General features: G+C 42.0%; 1 protein-coding gene across 2 annotated transcripts in view; it reads left to right on the forward strand.

The window, feature by feature from the left end:
• Window positions 1-1,452: 1,452 nt before the first annotated feature.
• FRMD3 (FERM domain containing 3) overlaps window positions 1,453-22,198 on the forward strand; it is a 146,929-nt gene continuing 126,183 nt past the window's right edge. The window contains exon 1 of one of the 2 annotated variants that reach the window (XM_072360307.1): window positions 1,453-1,643. In XM_072360307.1, the coding sequence (XP_072216408.1) occupies window positions 1,545-1,643 (99 nt within the window). In that variant the 5' untranslated portion in view covers window positions 1,453-1,544. Of the gene's footprint in view, window positions 1,644-1,928; window positions 2,029-22,198 lie in introns of those variants that run through there. The other variant, XM_072360310.1, reaches the window with a different exon arrangement.

Here is a 22,198-nt window from a genome sequence, read left to right on the forward strand (position 1 = left end):
GCTACTTGTCTCACAAGGTGCTCTCAGGCACCTCAGGTCTACATGGTGCAATGTACTGCAGAAGCAAATGAAGTGTCAAAAGATAGGAGTGGGCCGTTTTTAAGCCAGCTGGGCACTATTCCGATGAGCTGCCTGTTGCTTCAGGGTATCATTGGTTTGGCTCCTTCCCTCCTCGTTTTGAGGATGGAGAGAGGGAGAAGGAAAGGGGAAAATACATGGCATAGGCAGAGAAGGTTCCTTCTCTGTTGTAGGCAGGAAGATCTGTTGCCTCAGAGTAAATTCACACGTGGGCTAAAATCCTGCATCTACTGAGTTCCCATACTGCAAGACTAAAGCATAAAAAACCCACTTCTTTATTATTAACAAGTGGGGTGTCCACAACCAGTGTCTCAGCTGCTAATGACCATCTTCCTTAATTTGTAGCTGTTGAGGTGAATAATCTTTTTCCAGCGCTTACTGGTTTGCTTCACCATTCACTGCACAATTGGAAGCGTTTATCATTTACAAGAAGCATACACTTAGGGTTTTTGTTGTTGTTGTTGTTTTTAAATGCTCCACATTAGAGGGCTTTGCATATTTATTAGCCAGCAGCAGCGAGCATTATGCACTTCTCATTTGTTTGTGGTTCCTGCATTTCCTGTTAGCAGCCCAGCAGAAATCCAAAGGAGGAGTGTGCTGGCATAGTGGTGCTCAGCTGTTCCCACTGGATTTCTGAAGAACGTTACCTTCAAACAGAACTGTTTATGAATATGGAAATTTACATGTCATCAAAGACAACTGGGCAGTGACTGAGGAATGCCTTGTGCGCAGCCATCAGCTTGCTCTTCTCTTTGTGGAACCACCACATCCCATTCCACACTGCTTTTTGTGCCACGCAGCCCCAGCGCTGATCCTTGTGTCAGGAATGGTCAGCTTTAGTGACTGCTTCGTGTGTAGGGCTCTGTGCAAACTTACATGTGTTTGTAGTGGTGAGCGCAGGGAAGCCACCAGGTGCTGTGTTTTCCTTCCCACTTCGCACAACAGTTCCTCCCTAATGGACCCGTCCTCTCCCCTGAAGCCACAAGATTCCAAGACTCGCACTCTCAGATGAAGTTGCTTTGTGTCCTCTTGTATTCCCTCACAGCACACACGTCCTGCCTGGTAATTTTCGCTTTGTCTTTCCCCCTTGGCAGGGCTACGCTGGGACAGCCAGCACACCCGTGGGTGGCAGCCCAGTTTCCCTCCCAGGGCAGCGGGGGCTGCCCAGTCACGCAGGCGAACCCCACACCCGGGGGGTGAGCTGATTTTTCCGGCCCGTGGCCCGGGGGCGGGCGCTGAAGGATGCTGCGGCCGGGGAGCGGGGCGCGGGCTGACGCAGCGGAGGCCCCCGCCGCGGCAGGCGGGCGGGCGGCGGGGCGCCGCGGGGCTGAGGGGCGGTGCCGCCGAGCCGAGCCGAGTCGAGCCGAGCTGCGCCTCGCTGAGCCGTGCCGCGGTCGGCCGGGCGCCGCTGCAGGCTGGCCCCTTGCGGCTGCCTGCGGGGCGGCGGCGGCGGGCGGGCGGCCGGGATGATCCGGTTCCGGAGCTCCAGCATCAGGTCGCTGAGCCCGGAGATGAAATGCACCGTGCGGCTGCTGGACGACTCCGACATCTCCTGCCACATCCAGGTGCCGACGGGGACGGAGAGGGGCGGCTCCGAGGGCGGCGGCGTCCGCATCGGGAGCGCGGCGCCGGGACGCGGCTGTGTTCCGGGCCCGGGCGGCGGCTCGCGGGCAGCGGCGGGGCTGCCTCCGCGCCCGGCTCCGCGCACCTGCGGCGCGGTGGGAGTCTGCAGCCCGCTCCCGGAGCCCCGGGACGCTGCCGGCGGCGCGGGTGGCGGCGGAGCGAGGGAGGGGACCGGGGCGTGGGGCGCGGGGCGGCGGCGAGGAGATCGCTCGGCGGTGCCGCTCGAGGCCAGTGGCGGGAGCAAGGCCCGCGGCGCGGGAGTGCTGCTCGGCAGGCAGCGGGCGAAGCGGAGTTCTGCCGTGCGAACCCGCCGGTGTAACGCGGAGGGTAACTTACAGCGGGATCCTCAGTAATAATAGCGCGCGCCTAAGAAAGCAAGTTCGCGGCTATTACCGTTACGCGGTCCCTTCGTCCCTTTCTATTCCTTCGAGGAATGAGGGTGGGGAGGAAGAGGGCAGGAGTCCTGCTGCGGTGTGTGAGTGCAGTCTGTGCCGAGGGCTGCCAGCCAGAGCCGAACTCGGGTGGACAGTGTGGGCTCACAAGACCCATCAGCTGCGAGTCTTAGGGCACTGCTCACCCAGCAGATCTCCGAGGTGAGGTGGCGGCCAGATGGGAAACAACAGCGGTCCTTTAGGAAGTTGCTGGACGTTCACAGTTGATCTTCACTCTCTTTTTTCTTGTGGCAGTATGAAACACCTATAGATGTAAATCAAGTCAGCGGTCCTATACAAGGACTGGCCACAGCTGAAGGCAGGGTACTGTCAGGTGCAAGGTACCTCTGTGCTTGAACAAAATGCTGGTTTTTTTGGTTGCAGTGGAGCCATTTCAGCCTCAGGAGCCTGGAAGTAGCAGGAAATAACCCAAGCATCTTGTTTCCCTGTTGCTGTGGTGCTCTGTTATTGAGTAGCGTGGCTGTGAGATCATAGCTTTAATGTGTAGGGAGCAGAATGGCCTGCAGAGTCTTTTCTCAGAGCTTAATGCAAGCTTTGTGTTCATTCTCTGCTTTCTTTGGAAATGAGTCTCTTTAAGCAACGGAGAACTTAGAAATGTGTATTTGAGGAGGCAAAGACCATCACAGATTTGCAGCATTAAAGTGCAAAGATTTCCTTGTGCTGCAGGTGTGCCCTTTGGTGCCTGTGAGGCAGGCGTCAGCCAGCCCTGCATGGTGTAGCATGGTGCAGCTTGGGGCAGCCAAGCCATACTGGGGTGCATCACATTGCCATTGCTCATTCCTTGTACGTGCAGGGGAATGGCACTCTGTGCCACAACTTAAAATGTTTTAAATGTTCTACTTCAAAGAGTAATCCTAAAAACTGACTTATGTTGTCAACTCTTTTAGAACTGTCTTTCCTGAACCTGTGTTCTGAAAAAACATGAAAGGTGGGAAGGGCTCAGATTTTCCCTATGACGTGCTGAAATTCTACTGCAGGTCCTGATGTTAAGAAGTGTTAGCTTATGGCCACTTCAGAAACATCCAGCCAAAGAGGAGGAGGTTTCCTGCTCTGAGTTACATCACACTCTTTCCTCTGCTTCAAACTGCATATATATGTGTAGGTAGTTACTTCCTACCTATATACAGAAGTGGTATAACTTCACTATACAGTTTATTTATCTTCTTAGACATGTGCAGCTCTTGAAACAACTTTGTGTCTTTAACTTCTCGATCAGATCTGTATTTGAACTTTATAAGGTAGACAAAACTTCCTGGGAACTTTCAGAGCTCTGCAATTGTATTAGTGAATGGAAAAAACTATACCAAGTCCGTTGACATATGCACATGGATGCATTTTCAGCAAGACTGAGTGACCCAGATGATGTGCTGCTGGGTTAACTGCAGTGATGCCAGGGCTGTGCCAGCTGGAACATGTTGGGCAGCTCTGTTTTGGTCATGTCTTGGTTTCTCCAAGGATTTGATTTTCTTTAGAGTGCCTGGCGTGATGCTGTGTTTTGGTTCTAGGAGAAAAACTGTTGGTGGCACACTGCTGTTTTATAGTTGCTACTAAGCGGTGTTGCACAGAGCAAGGGCTATTCACAGTGAGGAGCCCACATTGTTGGGAGGGAGCAGAATTAGGACAGATGACCTAAACTGGACAAAGGGATATTCCTTATCATGTGACATCATATGGAAGAAGTTTTGAAGGGTATGGAAGTTCATCACTTCTTCCACTGCTTGAGAGTCTAGCTGGGCATCTGTCAGGGGGTGGTAATTGCTTGTGCAGCATTTGTTATACATGTTCATACATCTATGTAGTAATAACTGTTATTCTTTTCCTTTTATCTGTCTCAGTTTTATCTCAACCCATGAGTTCTGCTCTCTTTTTCTTATTCTCTCATTCATCCCATGGGGAAGGAAGTAGTGTGTGAATGGCTGTGTGGTGCTCAGCCATCTGTAGAGTTAAACTGCAACAGTCAAATTGGTGCCCAAACTGGGGCTCAAAGGGTTGAGATAACAGCATGCTAACACAGGATGTTGTGGTAGTTTGGTAATTGATGGTCACAATGTTGATTTTCTTCCCTGTCATGGAGCTCTTTGAGAGTCTTCTCGTGGAACTATACTGAATAGCACCTTGCTTGCTGCATATTTTCCTTGTTGTGTTGTCATTTCTGGGAGTCTGATTAAGGCTCTTATTTTGTTATTCTGTGTAGCCCTGGCTTATATCATGATAAAATTGGCAGCTGAGAAACTAATGCTTTGTGCATATTCATCTTTGCTGTCATCTTTGGGTTTTGGAAGCCATATTGTTGGCAATATTAGTAATTAACTCTTTGCCTTGTTTCCTTGGGGAACCCAGCTATGGAGGAGATAGGGGAGAATGCTTTCCAGAAGTTCTTCAGCCTCCCTTTCACTTTTCCTTCTTTCCCTAGAGCTCAAGCAACGTTACAAAAGCTCTTGAGAATTTTGATTATCCTTAGGATTTTCAAACCAGCATTCTTCTATTGCTGTGTGTCATGAATATGTTTTAGGTTATCCTTAAGATTAAACAATTATATAAGTACTTCACCCAGAGATCTGCCTTGAAGTGGGGTCATTCTGAGTGGCAGGGAGTGTGGGATGGTATGGGCAGATGCCTAGGCCAGTGGGCATTCCCAGTGGTTTGGAACTTTACCTCTGAACAACTGCAGAATCCTGAAAACCTGGTAGAACATTTGGAAAAAAACTGTGGTTGCTCTGGCAGTCCTAAAGAGGCATAAATCACTTCAGCATTCTGGGGTCTGGCCCATGCCAATTGAGCTGGTCCTGCCCATGCACACCTCCCAAATACCACTGAAGGTGATAAAGATGCGGTGGTGCACATAAACCACATGCTGGGCAAGACAGATTAGGTTATTCCTGCCTCAGGCATAGGCAAACCTATTTGTGGGATTGCTTTTGCCCAAGGACATGGGTGCACTTGGAGGGTAATGTGGAAGGATGAGGATGTCCATTGTGTAACTCAAGGTGATTTGATGTTGGAGAGGACAATAATTTAGATTGTGTATGTTAAATTTCTACATAATACTGTATGCCATAATTATTGTGGTTGTTGTATGTCTTCTTAGCAGTATTACAGTAAGAACTACTCAGGCTAACGAAGAGCAAACTCCAATGGAACCAGAACTAGCTTTTGCTTGCAGTAACCCCTTCCAACAATGAATCACCCTGCACTGAAGGACTGCTATGAAAGATGGAACTTAAAGTTTAGAACTAAATGAATACTATGGACAGTTTAAATGGGTGGCCCATAGACTACTGAAATAATGTGTGTGTATGTATGTAAAAAAAAAGATAGGCAGTGGTTGCTAGAATGTATAGAAATGGTGGGACCTTTATGTGATGTAAATGATTTTGAATGAGAGGTGGATATTATCTTGGTTTCATCAGGGATTTAATCTTCTTCAGAGTGCCTGGTGTGATGCTATGTTTTGGTTTTAGGAGAAAAACAATGTTGGTGGCACACTGCTGTTTATAGTTGATGCTAAGCAGTGTTGCACAGAGCAAGGGCCATTCACAGTGAAGAGCCCAAATAGCTGGGAGGGAGCAGAATTAGGACAGATGACTCAAACTGGCCGAAGGGATATTTCTTACCATGTGACATCACGTGGAAGGAGTTTTGAAGGGGTTGGGAGTTCATCTTTCTTCTGCTGCTCAAGGGTCTAGCTGGGCATTTGCTGGGGTGGTGAGCAATTGCTTGTGCAGCATTTGTTATACATGTTCGTATATCTATGTAGTAATAACTGTTATTCTTTTCCTTCTCTCTATCTCAGTAAACAGTTTTATCTCAACCCATGAATTCTACTTTCTTTTTCTGATTCTCTCATTCATCCCATGGGGAAGGAAGTAGTGTGTGAATGACTGTGGTGCTCAGCCACCTGTCAGGTTAAACCACAACAATCATTAAGAGGATAAGAAAGCCTAATTCTGTGTTGCTGAGAAATGCCAGCAGTCTCTTAAGGACTTGGTTTGAAATTAGGAATGGTGAAATTCTAGTAGTGTGTTTTCAAGGCAGATGGAGCAGAGATGCATGGCTTGTCCAAATGGCTCTGTACATAGCTGAAGATATGCTACATTTCAGCTCTCTCAGTTTTGCCAAACTCTGCCTTTTCAGTTATGCCTTTCCAGCAGTTGCCTTTCAGGGATGGTGCCTGGAATCACTTAAGTGCTCAGATGTCTGCAAATTACAGTTTTTGTGGATACATCGTAGGTATTAGGCCCCACAAAATGTGTAGTCAGAACCATTAACCCTTGGGCTGAACTGTTGGGAGGTGTCATTGGGAAATTAAGGTGGGAGAGGATGTGTGTAAGTGCTGCATTTTTTTTGTGGGTATGTTATTTTATTTTATTTTATTTTATTTTATTTTATTTTATTTTATTTTATTTTATTTTATTTTATTTTATTTTATTTTATTTTATTTTATTTTATTTTATTTTATTTTGCTGTGTGAATGTCATAGCATTTGGGTAGGAACATTTAGCCAATTTCTTTAAGTGTTCAAGTTTTCATAGCAGTGCTTCGGCTGCATAGGAGGCTAGCAGTGCCTGCTTATGAAAGTTGCATTTTGTTGCAAGCAGTGCAGTGGCAGCACATTGGGCAGTGTGAAGAGGGCTGGCAATGATTCTTGCATCTGCAGGCTCCAGCCAACTGGTTACCGAGCTGTGTGATGCCATGTAGGTCATCGAGTTGCTCAAGGCTAGGGCTGTAGCTCAGGGGTTGGGATGCAGTCCTCTTCATCTGTGAGTCTTTATGACTGCAAATTAGCTGGAGTGGTGACAGGCACAGCACAGAGCTGGAGCCCGAGGGACGCTTAACTAATTCTTGTGATGACATTTATTTTCCCATGACTTTTGTTTATTTGCGGAGCCCCTCTGGGACCTGTGTTGGGCAGTCTTACAGCAGCGCAGGGTGAAGCTGTAGTGGCCCAGCTCAAATGGAGAAGTTAAGAAAAACAGCCTCGGGGGGCAGTGGCCAATGTCTGTTTCCATTTGCAAGAGAGAGAGGTGACCTGCTTGTGGAGGCTGCCTGGTGGAGCACAGAGCTGAGGCCTGAATGAGGGCAGTGGGAGAAGTAGGTCTGCGGAACTGCTGGAAGCACATCAGGAGCATGGGGAGACCTCCTTTATGGAGTTGCTAATGAGATTCTTATTTTCTGAGTCACTGAGATAACGAACACTTTATTCATTTTTGTAGGCTTTTTGCAAAAAGTTCACACATCTAGTTAACCTTTTAGCAACAGTAACATAAATGTTGTTAGTTGTAAGGAAATTTATTAATTTATTATTTATTTATTTTTGCATGGCTTATTTTGGAAGGTTACTTGTGCTTATATCAGCAGTAGGTAAGGTCAAAGTCCAGTTATGGCACTACGTTCATTATTATGTATGTGAGTACGCCTTGGCTTCACTGGCATGCTTAAAATAGTGTGTGGGCTTAAGTATACCATGTTTAGCTGAAGTGATTCCTGAGTGTGCTACTACTGTTTCATTCATTTTTTTTAAAGTATGAGTAAGCATGCATGAGGAACTGCTATAGCTCTAGATTTATTTATCTGAGGAACTCTTTCTCTGAAAGAGAGTGTCTGAAAGAGAATTCTTTCTCTGAAAGAGTGGTCAGGCAGTGGAACTGGCTGCCCAGGGAGGGGGTGGAGTCACTGACCCTGGAGGTGTTCAAGAAACATTTAGATGTTGTACTGAGGGATGTGGGTTAGTAGGAAATACTGGTGGTGGGTGGATGGTTGGACTGGATGATCTTGTAGGTCTTTTCCAACCTTGATGTTCTGTGTTAAAAAAACAACAACATGCAAGCCCATTCTCTAGAAAAGCACTATACTAAGGATGTTATTAGATTCTAAAATAAAAGTTTTACTTTACTCCTTGTGCTGTTCATTTCTAGATTTGCTAAACTGGAAATGGAGTTGAATGAACTTATGTTCCCTATTATTGGTTATTATTGACTGTGGTAGTGAACTTTACTTTTTGTGTGTTTGTTTGTAGAAATATTCTGTGTCAGCATCTTCCTGCACCTCAGTTAGCCCGGATCTGAAACTGAAGGGCAATGGGACCTTTCTATGACAATGGCTTTGCTTTGTATGCAACTTCCCCAAAAAAGATCTGCATTGATATTCCCAAAAATTATCACCAGGCTAAAGGACTTTCCCTTTGTATATCTGTATAATGATTATGTGCTGTTGTAGTATGTTCTGCTTTTGTGCAGGTAGATGATATAATTTGAAGAAACTGGTGTAGAAATTGTGAAGAAAACAAGTGGAGCAAAGCTTTGGTTTATTTATGGTCTGTTATTAGACCCTATGCCTTCTTTTGCTTAGCTGAAACTGAAGGTGAGAAGAGCTGAGAGGGATAAATTACTTCTTCCCCTGATAATCCAGCTGTGTAAGATGGCTTTGTGCCTTCCTTCTTCTCATACAGGAGCAGTTCCTCTGCAGTTTGCAGCATCCATAGTTTAGCTAGGAGTTTAGTTTACTAGCTTGAACTTTCCCTCCTACCCCCTCTTAAATGTGACATACACTGCCCTCTCTGTTTTGTTAATGAATTGATATCTGGAAACTTTTCTTCTTGCTGAATATTTTCTTCTTGGTCTGTACCTTGCAGACATGCTCAGTTTAATATAAATTTGTTACTTGTTTTTTTTAGTTGCTTTTAAAGTTCTCAAAAAGATGGTAAAAAACAGTAGGTCATATGGAGGCCATGTGGTGTAAGAGCTGTCTGTGGGGGAAAGAATCTCGCTCTGAATCTGTGCTGAATATGATTTAAAATACTAAATGGAAAAGGGAAGGATGCACATAAAGTGAAGAAAGCAGAGAGGATGGAGATGAGAATGAGCCACAGAACCATGACTGAGGAGAGGGAAAGGTTAATGGATTATGTAGACAGCAGGCAGGAGATTTAGTGAATTTATATTTATCCTGTAAGCGATGTCAGAGCTGTAACCATCCAGCGCCTTTAGCTGCAGGGATGATGCTGTAATGGTTCACAACAGCAAGATGAGATAAGGAAGGAGATGCAAGTTATGAGGGATTCTGTGCTGTGCTTTGTTGACATATTTTAAAAGCTGTGTACCAGGGCTTATGTTTTACGCTCAAGCCTCTGATTGTACAGATACAATGGGTACACTTGGCAGGAGTTGCAGATGAAAAGCTTGTCTAATTAGTCTGGGACTAGAGGTTAAACCTACCTCTGCGGTCATTTCCTTGTTTTCTTAAGTCTGCAGTAATGTTTTCTCTTTTTAATAGTGCTTATGGATGTGCTCTTAGCTTCCTCCAGGGCTGAAAGTGAAACAAGAAATGGAAAGTGTAACTAGAATGTTACTAGAGTGTTAAGAATTGTTAGCCACAAATGAAGACATTATCTTATCTGAGTGTATTTTAATAACTTTTGTGAAGATCAGTGGATGCTTAACAGAGCTTTCTATGTCTCAGGTAGCAAGGAGGCACAGACCTATGTGTTGTAACAACATCCTGCTACCAATTCTCTTGTATTTTTATTGTTCTTAAATAAAAATCCTTGAACTTCTGGGTTGTACAGGACTTTTTCCAATTTGTAATAATGTGCAGATGAATTGCTTTTGTGTTACATAAAGTTTACTAATGATGTTGAATTAGCTTTTCTTTTCCTTTTTCTTTTTTCCTTTTTTTTTTTTTTTTTTTTTTTTTTTTCCTTGCTCCATATAGTCTGATTGATGAATAAAATCTGAAAACTATGTGTTGACAGGACAGTGCTTTCAACTTTCATTGTCCCCGTGTGCTCCCTGTGAACTGTGTTTTGGCTGCTAGTAAAGAAAGGTGGGTGAAGTTATGTGTGTATGGACTGGCCTAATTCTGTGTTGAAGAAAAATATATGTTTTAGTAAATGCAAATGGTGTAGGCTAATATTTCAGTGCACTGGGGAGGCTTGGTGCTGCAGAGTGGTGGGAAAAACATGAAAATTGCAGGTGTCATCACGTGCAGTGTAGTAGTTAACAGTGACAAGCTAAAGGGGTAGCTACTGATTTAAAATGCTGGTGTAATCTGTATATTTTATCCACCTTTTATGTTTCCTTACAGATCTGAAACAGATTTTTTTATGTTCTTTGTTGTCATGGTGCTTTGATGCTGGCTGAAAAATTGAAGCGGAGCTGTAGGAATAACAAGAGGAAGTGGTAAAACTCATGACACAGTGTAGTGCAGGGCAGTGCAGCTCTGCAAACTTCAGTCTGTTGCTTTGATTCTCCGCATGCAAAGCAGCACCCATGAGATGCAAGGTGCAGGGTGCTTTCCACTTGCACCAACTTGTTACCCTATTTTGTTTTGAATGGGCTTTTGGCACCTCAGACTCTCGGTTTTCTCACACCTTGAAATGTTCTCATAATCTTGAGTTTGTTTGTACTGATCTAGCACATGAGGCAAATGAGAAGCAATTATCTGGAAGAATCAGCTGGCCCACAGTTATAGCCAGAACTAATCATTGGTAAGAAAGAACACTTATCTGCTGTGTTTGCCTAGATTGAATTCTCTGTATAGTCCAGGACCGATTTAACAAATACTTCAGTGTCCCTGAAATGATCTTCAACAGAAAAAGAGATCCGTGCCTCTACTGTAAGAAGGGCAATTAGGGAGATCTGGATGTTGCCCATAAGGATGTTGCTGGTCCTCTGGAACTGACAGTACATAAGAAACATAAAGCCGAAACACATAGGCTAGAGACTGGAAGGAATGGTATCTTATTTCGTTCTTCATTAAAAAAGCGGTTGGGTTGTAGGTCTGGAGGGTGATTCTTTGTCTGATAAAGTGCTGTCTTCTGTAGTACAGGTCTCCATCCTTCTTGATATGTTGGCTCATCAAACCAAACATACTGGAAGTGTCGTTCTTCTTGTCTAGTATTTTTGTTAGGATTTTTTGGTCCCCCCCGGCCTTTCCATCTCTATGGCCTCTTGCATGGGTAATATTAACCTGCTGAAAGATTATCCAGATAATCTTTCTCTCCTTTTCCTGATAAGTTGTTACCAGATGCAACAACTGTAAGATATTGCTGTCTCTTTCTTTTGGGAATGATTCCTAGGTCTTCATCACCCAGAGTGCCCTAGGAATTGGTTGTGAGCAATGCTGGTTGGCACAGAGAATGATCTAAGAGCATGGGAATGGAGTTCCACACAACACAGTGCTTAATGGGTTCTAAGTGGAGGTGCAATGACAGTTCTCAGAAAACATAAATGAAGAAGATGCTACTGATGATGGAAAATATTTTCTATGCTTCTGATATTAGAACCTGTAAAGTTTTAACTAAATTCATAACACTGTCATTCTACATGGAAAATCTGGAGTATTGCATGCAGCACTGTCAGAAATTGGTGATGGTGAAGTGAGGAGCAGTACTGGTTTCAATAAGTGCTTACAGAATTTCTGTGTTTAGGATCTGGCAGTTGTAGCCTTGGTTTTGTATCTGTAATCTCTCCTGGGATGTCAGATTCCCGAAGATAATGATAATGATGGTTGCTATTTATTATTATTATTATTATTATTTAACGCCCTTAGCATTAAGGGGCCTAATACAGAAGTACTTTCTGTGATCAGGGGATCAGTACCCAATGTTGTTACATTATTATTTACTTTCCATTTTTACTGATGCAGCAAACTCCAAACCATACAGTGGAGTAAAAAACGAGACATGGCTATTTCTTTGATAGTAATTGTGAAAATGCAGATGCAGCTGCTTCTGAAACATGCTATAGGACCTACATTTATTCTTTTAGGCTTTTCAGAGTAAAGTGAAACTCACGCTTCAGTTCCACTCTGTTTAAAATTGTGTAGTTAAGATAAATACTTCAATCACAGAGCGATGGTTGCTCCTGTGTACAGGTGGGACAGCTATCCAGGGCTGGAGTTAAAAACTGAGGCTGTGCACTGCCAGCCTGAGCTCAGATGACCCCAGCAATTTTCCTTGAGATATTCCACATACCAGTAAGCGGGGTGCACTAAAACACACTGACTCTGCTTTCTCTTGTTCGTGTGAAGTTTGAGCTCCATCCTGGAAAAAGAAGAGAAATAACAGAGGCTTTTACAGACAGTGCTGTGAATGATTCAGTGTGCAGACTCAGCCATTCACATAAAATTACTCCAGCAGCTTGCTGTGCTTCAGTCAGTTGCTAGGTGCAGAACCAGAGAGGCTTTTCTGTTTTGACTGGAGAATCCACTCACGTTGCCAGGATTTCCGGATTAGTTTTCTCATGCAGTCTGACAGTTTGTATTTCACAGGCATCAGAACTGGAAAGACTTGAGCAGGAATTATCAGTCTCCAAACGAAAAAGTTCTGTAGGCAAATGTGCCTTAAAGCAGAAAGTGTAGCACATCAAAGTGAAAGTGAACAGTAACCTCTGCAGTTTCAGTGCAGTGTGGATTACGCGCACCAGTTAGTAATTTTCCTCCTGTAGCTTATTGTGAATCAGAGCCTGTTTTATATCTTGCCCAGAAGAGTTTATGGTATAATTTCAAGGAAAATGCAATTAGGGGATGCATAATTAGCCCTGTGATGATGCGGCTGTACAAAATAATTTGTATACTTCTCCCAAGTTCTAACTTCAGCAAGAAGGGGGGAATGCTACTGTCAAAGAAGAAAGTCTAAGACTTGGATGGTCGTTTGTGTGGGGTATATGGCAAGACTTACATGTGTAGGGATGTAGCATCTTCCCAGCATTGCAGGGAAGATGGCAGTGCTCACTAAACTCTTCTGGTGTTCATACATTCAGTCTGTGTTAGTTTCTTTCTTAGCTGCACTTTCCAGTGAAACAGTGCATACTTGGTAAATCTGTAATCCAAACTGACAAGGTAATTTTTACTACTCTACTCTGTTTCTCGTTCTTACTGATGACTTCATTTTCGTTGTAAGGTGTCAGAAATGAGCTGTAGTTTGGATCATATATAACCTGCCATTTCCTTGCCATATAGAGGCTAATGCTGTGTGTGAGTGTAGCATGAACCACCTTGGATTTGGTTGGATTTGGGCTGGGTTGGATTTGGGCAGAAGTTGTAATTTCATACTAGAGATTCATTGGTTTTGGTATCTGCTCCAGCCTTTCAGCAACTCCTCACTTTCTCCTTCACTGCAGAGGATATTAGTACCGTGCATAAATCCAGATGCCTTTAATACACTTCTGAGACTCATCAGCTAGAATCTCTCTTTCATTATCCTTTTCTTCATTCTTCCCAACAGTTTATAAACCTTTTCACAGTGTTTGTAATTCTAAGTTATAATTTTGTATGCTTCTTCCTTTTGGAAGTGGGGCAGAATATGTTATATGCACAAGAGAAAATGTAGATATGTTAACAAATACCATTTCCTGGCTTCCTGGTTTGCTGATTCCTGTAGTTATCTCACTGAGAACGTTCAAATAATTTTTATAGATTCATGCGAATTGCTGCTTGGTCTCATTGAGGTTTTTTGTTTTGTTTTTTTCCTCCCCAGGATGCTTTTTTTGCTTAATCATTTTGATGGTGATCTGGCGTTAGTCGTTAGACAGCAATTATCAGACACACTACTTTCTGATATTCTGATATTCAATGCTTTTAAGAATCCTTTTGTAATCTTTTACATCTTACTGGTTCAGTGAACTGTCTTGACTCATTTCTTATAATGTTGCTGCACATGGCCATATACCGTCTGTGCTTGGTAATGTGTGTAGGCGTATAACTTACCTGCAGTGATTTGTATTTTTTTGTTTTTATTTTTATTTTTATTATTTTTTTTTTGTATCTTTGTTTTGCAAGCTGTGATTTATAACAATCCCGTTTTCTAGCAATGAGGCCTCACGTATCTTGGAAACTACAGTTTCTTCACCTTCTTACTCATTACCTGTTTTATTCTTAACAGTTTAATTTCTTTTACTTAATGTAAAACTCCTTTATTTTCCTGATGAGCTTGGCTGGCTGCTTTCAGCTCATACTGTCTCTTTTCATTCTTTCCCAAAGCCTTACTAGATTTTATTTTTTGAACTAGAGTCAGCATTTCATAATCTTTATAGTCTTACGGTCTTTGTAGTATGGATTTTTGCCCATTTCCACTGTTATGTGAAATTCTAAGTGATGCTAAACTGCTTCAGGAACTTTGGAAATGTTTCTGTGTCTTCAAGCTTGAAGTGGCTTTCATATAGAATCAGGAAGCACAGATAGTTTTTGAAAGCTAAACTTCCCTTCCTCACTAGGTGAGTTTCCTGTTAAAACTCTTAGCATGCTGACATATCTCCCTGTATGAATATTCACAGGTTTTAATTTATTTATTTATTTATTTGAGTGTACTAAAGTTTATTCAGACATCCTGTCTTGTTTACCGAAAATTATGTTTGTTTTCTGTCATGGTCTGATAAAATAGTCCAGTGGATATCTTGTGTCTTGAAAAATTATATTCAAACACTGTGTTTTTGTATTCATAGCTGTAACATTTATCATTTTAAATGCTTGTTTACTCTGGAGTATTTATGATATTGTTACTTTGTGATAGGAGATATCATTGTAATCCAAAAACTGCAAGGGAGTTGTATTTCTTTTTCAGTTCTATCAAGGTTAGCTAATATTCTGAGGGTGGAAGAACTTTTGTTTTATTCAGTGAGATTCTTAGGTTGGTTTTGATAGTTCTCAGTAGCAATATCTTTTATTGATTTTGAAGATGCAGATTTGGGTGTTAGTGCTTTTCCCATCTTTCTCTCCTCACCATTCAAAGGTGGAGTGGAGCTTTCAGTCAGTGTGATGGCACTAATTACCAGTAGTAATTCCGGTGCCTTTCCCTTGCATAGAGAGGTTGTGCTTCACTGGTACTCCAGGAAAGATGAAAACTAGTGGGTGCTTTCTGGGTAGGCCCAAGTGGTTTTTTCTTGATGTCCAGGTCTGCATTTTGTCTTTGATCCCTCCTCAGACTTAGTTGATTTGTGGAGGCATATGACTGGTGCAAGGTGTGGTGTTGTACAACTTCCTGCTTTTTTACATTTAGCTACATAAGTAATTGGTATCGCTCTTTTCTCTCAGTGAAGCAAATTTCCTCTTTCCTTTCAGCCTTGGCTGCACAGCCTGTTTAAAACAGAGATTCTTTTTTTTTTTTTTTTTTTTTTTTTTTTCTGTTCACTGCATCAAAGTGTGGTTTTCCCCCTTTTCCAATTTTTTTTTTCTTTTTCTTTTTCTTTTCACTGTGAACATGCAGAGCTGCTTTGTGCCTTGCACAAACAGAATCAGAATGATTTGAGTTGGAAGGATCTTTGCTGATAATGGAAAGGACATCTCTCTCCCAGTCCCCAGCTACTGTTCTGGGGTTGTGTTAACAACAGTTGCTAGTGCAGACTGAGCAAGGCTTTGGCCTTCTTGACACCATCCCTACACAACCTAGCAGCAACCCTGTTCTCCTGCCGGGTTGCCTGTCCCTCCTTCCACTGCCTGAGCTTTTTCATTTTGCTCTTCAGTTTGACCAGCAGGCCCTGGTTCAGCAGTGTTGGTCTTTTGTCTTCATTTCCTGTTTTCCTGCACCTGGAGATGGAGACCTCTTGTGCCCTAAAGAAAGCTTCCTTAAAGATGTGACAGCTCTTCTCTGCTCCCTTCTCTGTGAGAAAAGTTTCCCAGGAGGTTTTGTTGACTAATGTTCGGCAATTCTTTGGGGGGTACAGAAGAAACTGCGTTTCCCAACCTCTCATTTCTTCCTCTGTCTCTGGAGAATTCGTGGCTTATGCAGAAGGCAAAATGTTTGCTTGAGGAAGATGCTGAGTGTTTTTTTCTTCAGGCTGAATGGTGAGGAACAGTTATGAATCGAGGAAGAAGTGGCTTTAAGAATTGTTTTCTAATTGTGCCCATACAGAATTTGTATTACTTGGCAATTAAAATTGGATCCACTTCTTTAGAATACTGTTATTTTCAATTTGAACTATGTATTCTTTCCCGTGAATTCCTGTACTAGACAAACTAAATGTATGCTCAAAAAATAAAAGAAAAAGGAAAGTACTCTGTCCTCCCAGTGGTGTGCTGGGATTCCTGCAGCATTATTTCTTTATGGAAATATCATGAGTTTCTTGCCGATAGTCTTCTGTCTTCTGAACAAGGCTGTTGTGTATTTCTGTTCAAAGTAAACATCATTCTGACCCATTTCATGACTGCAAGATATTTTATGCACTCTGGAATAAACAGCACACAGGGCTGCGTCAGTTGCTTAGTCAATGCTGTGCCTTCTTTTATGCGTCTTTCAGCTTAATCAGAGATCAAAACCAAACTCCAGCACTTGAGGGCATGTGGGGAGGATTTCTGACACTCTGGGGGAAAGCAAGTCTGTAAAGCCTTCATGATTGCTCCTTCATCTATGTAGATTTGCTTTAACTGGTGCCAAGTCTGCTCTAATATTGATGACATTCTTTGCCTAATTAATGTCCTAAACATAATGGATTGTATGCTGGTGGTGTAATTTAGCTCTTTATGTAGGGAGAGCACAAATGGTAAAGGCTGAGCACAAAAATGTGAGTTCTGACTACATGTTTGACATGCAACATGCTTTCTGCTAAGTGAATGAAAAGTAGTTTAATTTCTGATTTTTCTCCACTGGGCCACTCCATGGTATAGCTGGCATAAGAAATTTCATTGAGCAGACTCTGGAAGAGTTCCCTGACAGTGAGGCAATTAATAAAATGTTGTGAGCTATATTGGTAGAGAAATATGTGGGTCAATCTGAAAGCAATACCTCCTATTTATTCCCATGGAAACTACAACAGATACAAAGAACAAAATGACGCCGTTTGATAGAGCAAATTCTCAGCTACTCAATATTTTTCAACATAACCACTACCATTAGCTATGCATTTTCACCAATGGTGAACAAGAATCTGCAGGCCATGCTCATAAAAATCTGCATGGTTGTCTGATACATGGCTCATCTTTCATGTTGTTGTTGCCACTGCTGAAATGCATCACTCTCTGTCTCACTGTACTCACATCCTCTGTTTGGTCTTCATAAACATTCAGCAAGCATGAATGTCAGTGAGTGCAATTTTTTCCACATGAAGGATTTCAGTGATGCATCTTTGCTTTCATATGCGCTTCCATGTCAGACACCATTTTGTCAGACTGCCCCTGTGCTGCCATTTGTCACCCAGCAACAAAATGTAATGGAATACTGGAGGGAAGGTTCATCCTCTACTGCCATACCATCATCTGCCTCTGATACTGTGGGCCAAAATAATGAAATAAAGGGCATTACTTCCAGAGTAGCCCTTGTATGGTGAGTGACTGTCTTTATCAGTAACAGAGTGTGAGAAATTATGGAGGTAAAGCTGCTTCCTTTCCATCCACTTTAGTCTGTGGTTTGGAGATTTCACGGATTCCACGGTTCTATGATTCTTTACATTTGACTGAACAGGGGCTATGAGGAACAGTGGTTGCTCAGGAACCCACTCTTGGGAAGTGGGCTGGTTCATGTCACCCAGTCCACCTGAGAAACACAAGGTGATGTTAACTGAAATGCTTATTTCTGTGGTGTTTTCTGTCCATAATGAGTCAATTAATCTTCAGATGTCTGTTACTAGTGTTCCTATGGGGTGCACTGTAAGGTGCATATCTATATTTTAAGGATAAAAATTACTGTTGGGGTCATGCTGTAATGGAAGCTGTTTAATTTGGAGCTCTCTAAAAGCTTTGCAAGAATGAGTACAAACCTTCCAAATCTGGGGTTGAAACACTAATACTATGCTGTTTGTGCCCGAGGCTCACAAGGAGCATTTAGTTCTTCAGGTAACTGAGTGGGGCATCCACCAGCCATCTGGAGCTCATCTGCTGCAGAGCAGGTGAATAAGAATGGGCTCTACATCATGTAGCTGCGTGTGGAGAAATAAATTATTACTCTGGTTTGCTGTTTTCCTCCTGAGTCTTTCCTGCTCTGTAGAGAGGAGTAATTGAGCTTGCATTGATTATGGTGTAGCTGTAATACTCTTTCCTTGTTTGCAGTGTCCCTCCAAAGTGCCTGGGAGAGGAGTAGCCATCCAGACTGTCTCCATACTGTCACTGCTCCAGAGCTAGGGGGTATTCACTGATAAAGATATCATCATGTTCTAGCCCTCAGTGCTTTGCTGCATCTTGTGATTCTCACAAGCAGAGGCTGTGTGTAGTATTACTGCAGACCTCAGATACCTCAGGTAGTTGGGATCATTATGTTTGCTGTATTATTTGCATGATAATCGTTCAGGAGTACAAAGAGAGACCACAGCACTCAAAATTCAGCAAAGACAAGCTCTACATCCTCGCTAAATGAATTGCTAATAATTTTCCTCCATGCTAGGATTTATTTTTATTTTTTTAGCATATTACCATGTCATTTTTGTAGGATTTTCCATTTTTTTAATGGCAATTTTGTCTGAAAAGTTTGAGTGACTTTAATTAAGAGTTCCTCTTATTTCATTTTTTAGTTCAAAAACAAACCCCAAACTCAAATGCTTTGGTTATCTCAGGAAATTTAGCAAATGCAAGGACCTTAGGGCTAACATGCAAAGGGCAGCTTGCCACAAAGGACTAAACAAGTGAAGTGAATTTCCATGAGCAGTGATAGCAGTGTTCACTGTGTTAGGAGAGTCTAGGGTGTGGATAGGGACCCCATTTTGCTGTGCAAAGAGAACGTAAAATACACTTTCAAGGCATGCCTGAGGACATAGCCAACCTTCAGTGAATCATATAAATAAAACAGGTTACTTCTAGATGAGAAGTCTTATTTGAATTTCTGTGTTTTGTAAATTCATGGCAACTGAGAATGGTAGTGGTGTAAATCATTTTTGCTAGTTACTACAGTTTTTTGTGTTACATTTGGACATTTGTGTTACATTTGTGTTACATTTGGACATTTGTGTTACATTTGTTCGCTGAGTTAGGCAGTTGTCATGGAATTATCTGGATCAATCTATGTCTGTGACAGGGGGCAGAAGGTCTGTGGGCCCCCTGACCCCCAGAAAAATTGGAAGGGAAAGGAGTAGGGAGATGGGAGCTGAGCTCAAAGAGACAAACAGAGTCGCGACAGTGATCTAAGGAGGAAAACTTATTTTATTAACTATGATATCGGAATGCAAGATAACACGACATAATACAATCTAATTGAAATTGAGGATAATAAGTAAAATAAGAGAGAGTTTTCTGAAAACCGAGAAGCCTACTTTGAAACTGAAGGTGCCATGGCTTGGAAGCACACCCACACCTGCTGCCAGGCAGTGAGAGAGAGCAAGTGTCACTTCCTTGATGTATTTCCCTCTCTGACCGTGAAGTCCTCTGGGATGTATAGTTCTTCTTCTCTGTGCTCCACATGATGTTATGATGTGGAATGCCAGTAGCAAAAACTACAAAACCATGATGGCAGTAATCTACTAAATTTTCAAATGCAGGAAAGTTTCCTCGGTGTAGAACTGTTGCTTAGGTGAGCCTGGGCATGCAAAGAAATATTGCTGAAGAACATGAGGTTTAGAAGATTATAATGGAGTGTATTTTGTGTTTCCTCTTTCCTGACTGAAGGAATGCAAAATTACTTATTCTGGAAATTCAAGAAGACTGGGATTGCTGAGAGGTCACTGATTGCTGTCTCTCCTCTAGCAGGAAGAAGACAAGGAGGTGAGAGGGTCCTGATAAATAGAGGTGAATTACAGCTGAGGACAGATGGATGAACAGTAACTGGTAGAAATAATAAAATCTGTAGTGGGATGCACAAGAGACAGCCTGAAGCAGTAAACTAGGGAAAAGATCTTTGCATCAGCATCTGGAAAGAATACCAGGTGGGCTAAATTTTATTTGGCAAAGCCAAAGGTTGTCATACTGGGAAAATCTCATTATAAAATGATGGTAAGAAAATAATGTTGTTTCATTATGTCCTAGGATATTCCTAGGAGCTAGGAGGAATAAAGATTATTTGTAATAAGGATGTGACTTGAGAAACAAAGTAGGTGAATGTTAGTAGAACATCAGCTTTGTCATTCTTCAAAAATTATGAAGCAATTAAGAGCTTTTTGAAACAATCCTTTGACAGGCCAAGTGCTGTGAAGCTGGTTGTACTGTATAATGATCGTGTTTCCAAGGAGGTAATAAATCTCTGGATACTTATCAGAAGCATCCAATTTTCAGTTAAGAAATGATATGCAATACTTTTCTGATTTGAATTTTGCATGGAGGATCCATCATGGCATGTTCTCACCCAGTTGTGTGCTGGTAGGGTCACCACTTTGTGGATGACTTACCATGTTTTTGGCTAGTCTATACTGATGTTTACAGACTTTAAAGATAGATTCAGCTCTGCTGAACTCTTCAGCTACTACAGAATTGCGATATTTTTGTCCAACAAATTAGGTGTACTCTGACCATGAATAGTTTGATCGTCAATACAATCAACAGCTTTTTATGCTTGAAATCATGTAAAATTATTTTTAAAAAAGAGAAAGTCTGGCATCTCTAGTATGAAACTGCTGGTGTACAGAACCCTGGGGTTTTAACAGTGTTAGAGAACACATAGGGTAATAGTGCTGATGAGCTGCTTATTACCTTCCAGTGTGATTTGCTGGTTTGGAAAAAAAAACAAACAACAGCACTGAGGCACTAGGGAAAATTAATTTAGAAAATAAAGTAAATGTTTTTGTTGATTTACATCAGGAATTTGACTAGTTGTAGTTGAATTAGACTACATTAATTTAGTTTAAACTTACATTATATAAAAGTTCTTAGGAATGAAGCAGCCAGCTTAAACATCAGCAAGGGCTTCAATGTAGGGGGCATATCCGTTGGGAAACTAATAAACTAAAGCACTTAAAAACTTTTTAATGAACATTTCACAGCTGACTTTTAAATGATTATTTAATGTGATAAAGGATTGTGTGGTAAAGAATGCCAACAGACTGTCTTTTCAATTCTCAACTAAAAATCTTAGAGAAAACAGGTTACCTTCTTCATCCAGTATTCATGAATTACTCAGAGATGCTGTTCACAAGATTTAATATGGCACACCTGAATTATGAATGTGGCTTTCTTACTTGCAGCCGATTTCCCCTGAATTGTATTGGACGATGAGAAATGTATGCATACTGCTGTCCTTATTGCTGACACCAGAAAAGTATGAATGGGAAATGCAGATATATATATCTTTCATTACAGAGAAGTAGAGAAGTTAGAATAAATGTGTAATGCTTTACAGCTAATGCGTTTTGCCGGGGAAGATGGTTGTAGCTTGTATCATCTTCTGCCAAAGATAGACCATGAATAATATGTAAAACACAACATTTGTCTATTTAGATTAAGGTGTGTACAGCTATTATTTGCTTAACCAATTAATGACGTCCATTAAAAAAAAATAAATAAAAATATTTAATGCAAAACATCTTTAAGGAAAAGGAGCACAGTTTTCAAGTGTGAAACTTCAAAAAGCTCAGTATGGGAAATGAAGACTGAAGTTAATGTATAGAGATTTTAACTTGGAAAACTGGTTAGCTCCTTTTCCAGAAATCCTCCAAAGTGCATTAAGGTGAACAGACCAACTGGATGGTCTGAATGCAATGAAATAAATATGATTTAGGTTATATAGAACATACACTGTTTACATGAACAACTGATGTCATCTGTGTGGACTTGTGCAAACTGTTTGATACTGGCCTGCATTATATCCTGATCATCAAATTGGAGAAAAATGGATCTGATGGATGGACCACTCCGTGGATAAGGAACCGGCTGGATGATTGCACTCAGAGTTGTGGGCAACAGCTCAATGTCAAAGTGGAAACTGGTGAAGAGAGGCAGTCCTCAGGTATTGGTGTTGGCACCAGTGTTATTTAACATCTTTGTAGGTGACATGGACAATGGGATTGAGTGCAACCTCAGCAAGTTTGCAGATGACACCAAGCTGAGTGCTGCAGTTGACATACTAGAGGGAAGCAATGCTATCCAGAGGGACCTAGGCAGGCTTGAGAGGTAGGCCTATGCCAACTTAATGAAGTTCAGCAAGGCAAAGTAAAAAGTCCTGTATCTGGGTCGAGGTGATCTCAAGCACAGATGGAGGTTGG

The sequence above is a fragment of the Excalfactoria chinensis genome, chromosome Z, assembly GCF_039878825.1.
Source record: "Excalfactoria chinensis isolate bCotChi1 chromosome Z, bCotChi1.hap2, whole genome shotgun sequence".
NCBI lineage: Eukaryota > Metazoa > Chordata > Aves > Galliformes > Phasianidae > Excalfactoria > Excalfactoria chinensis.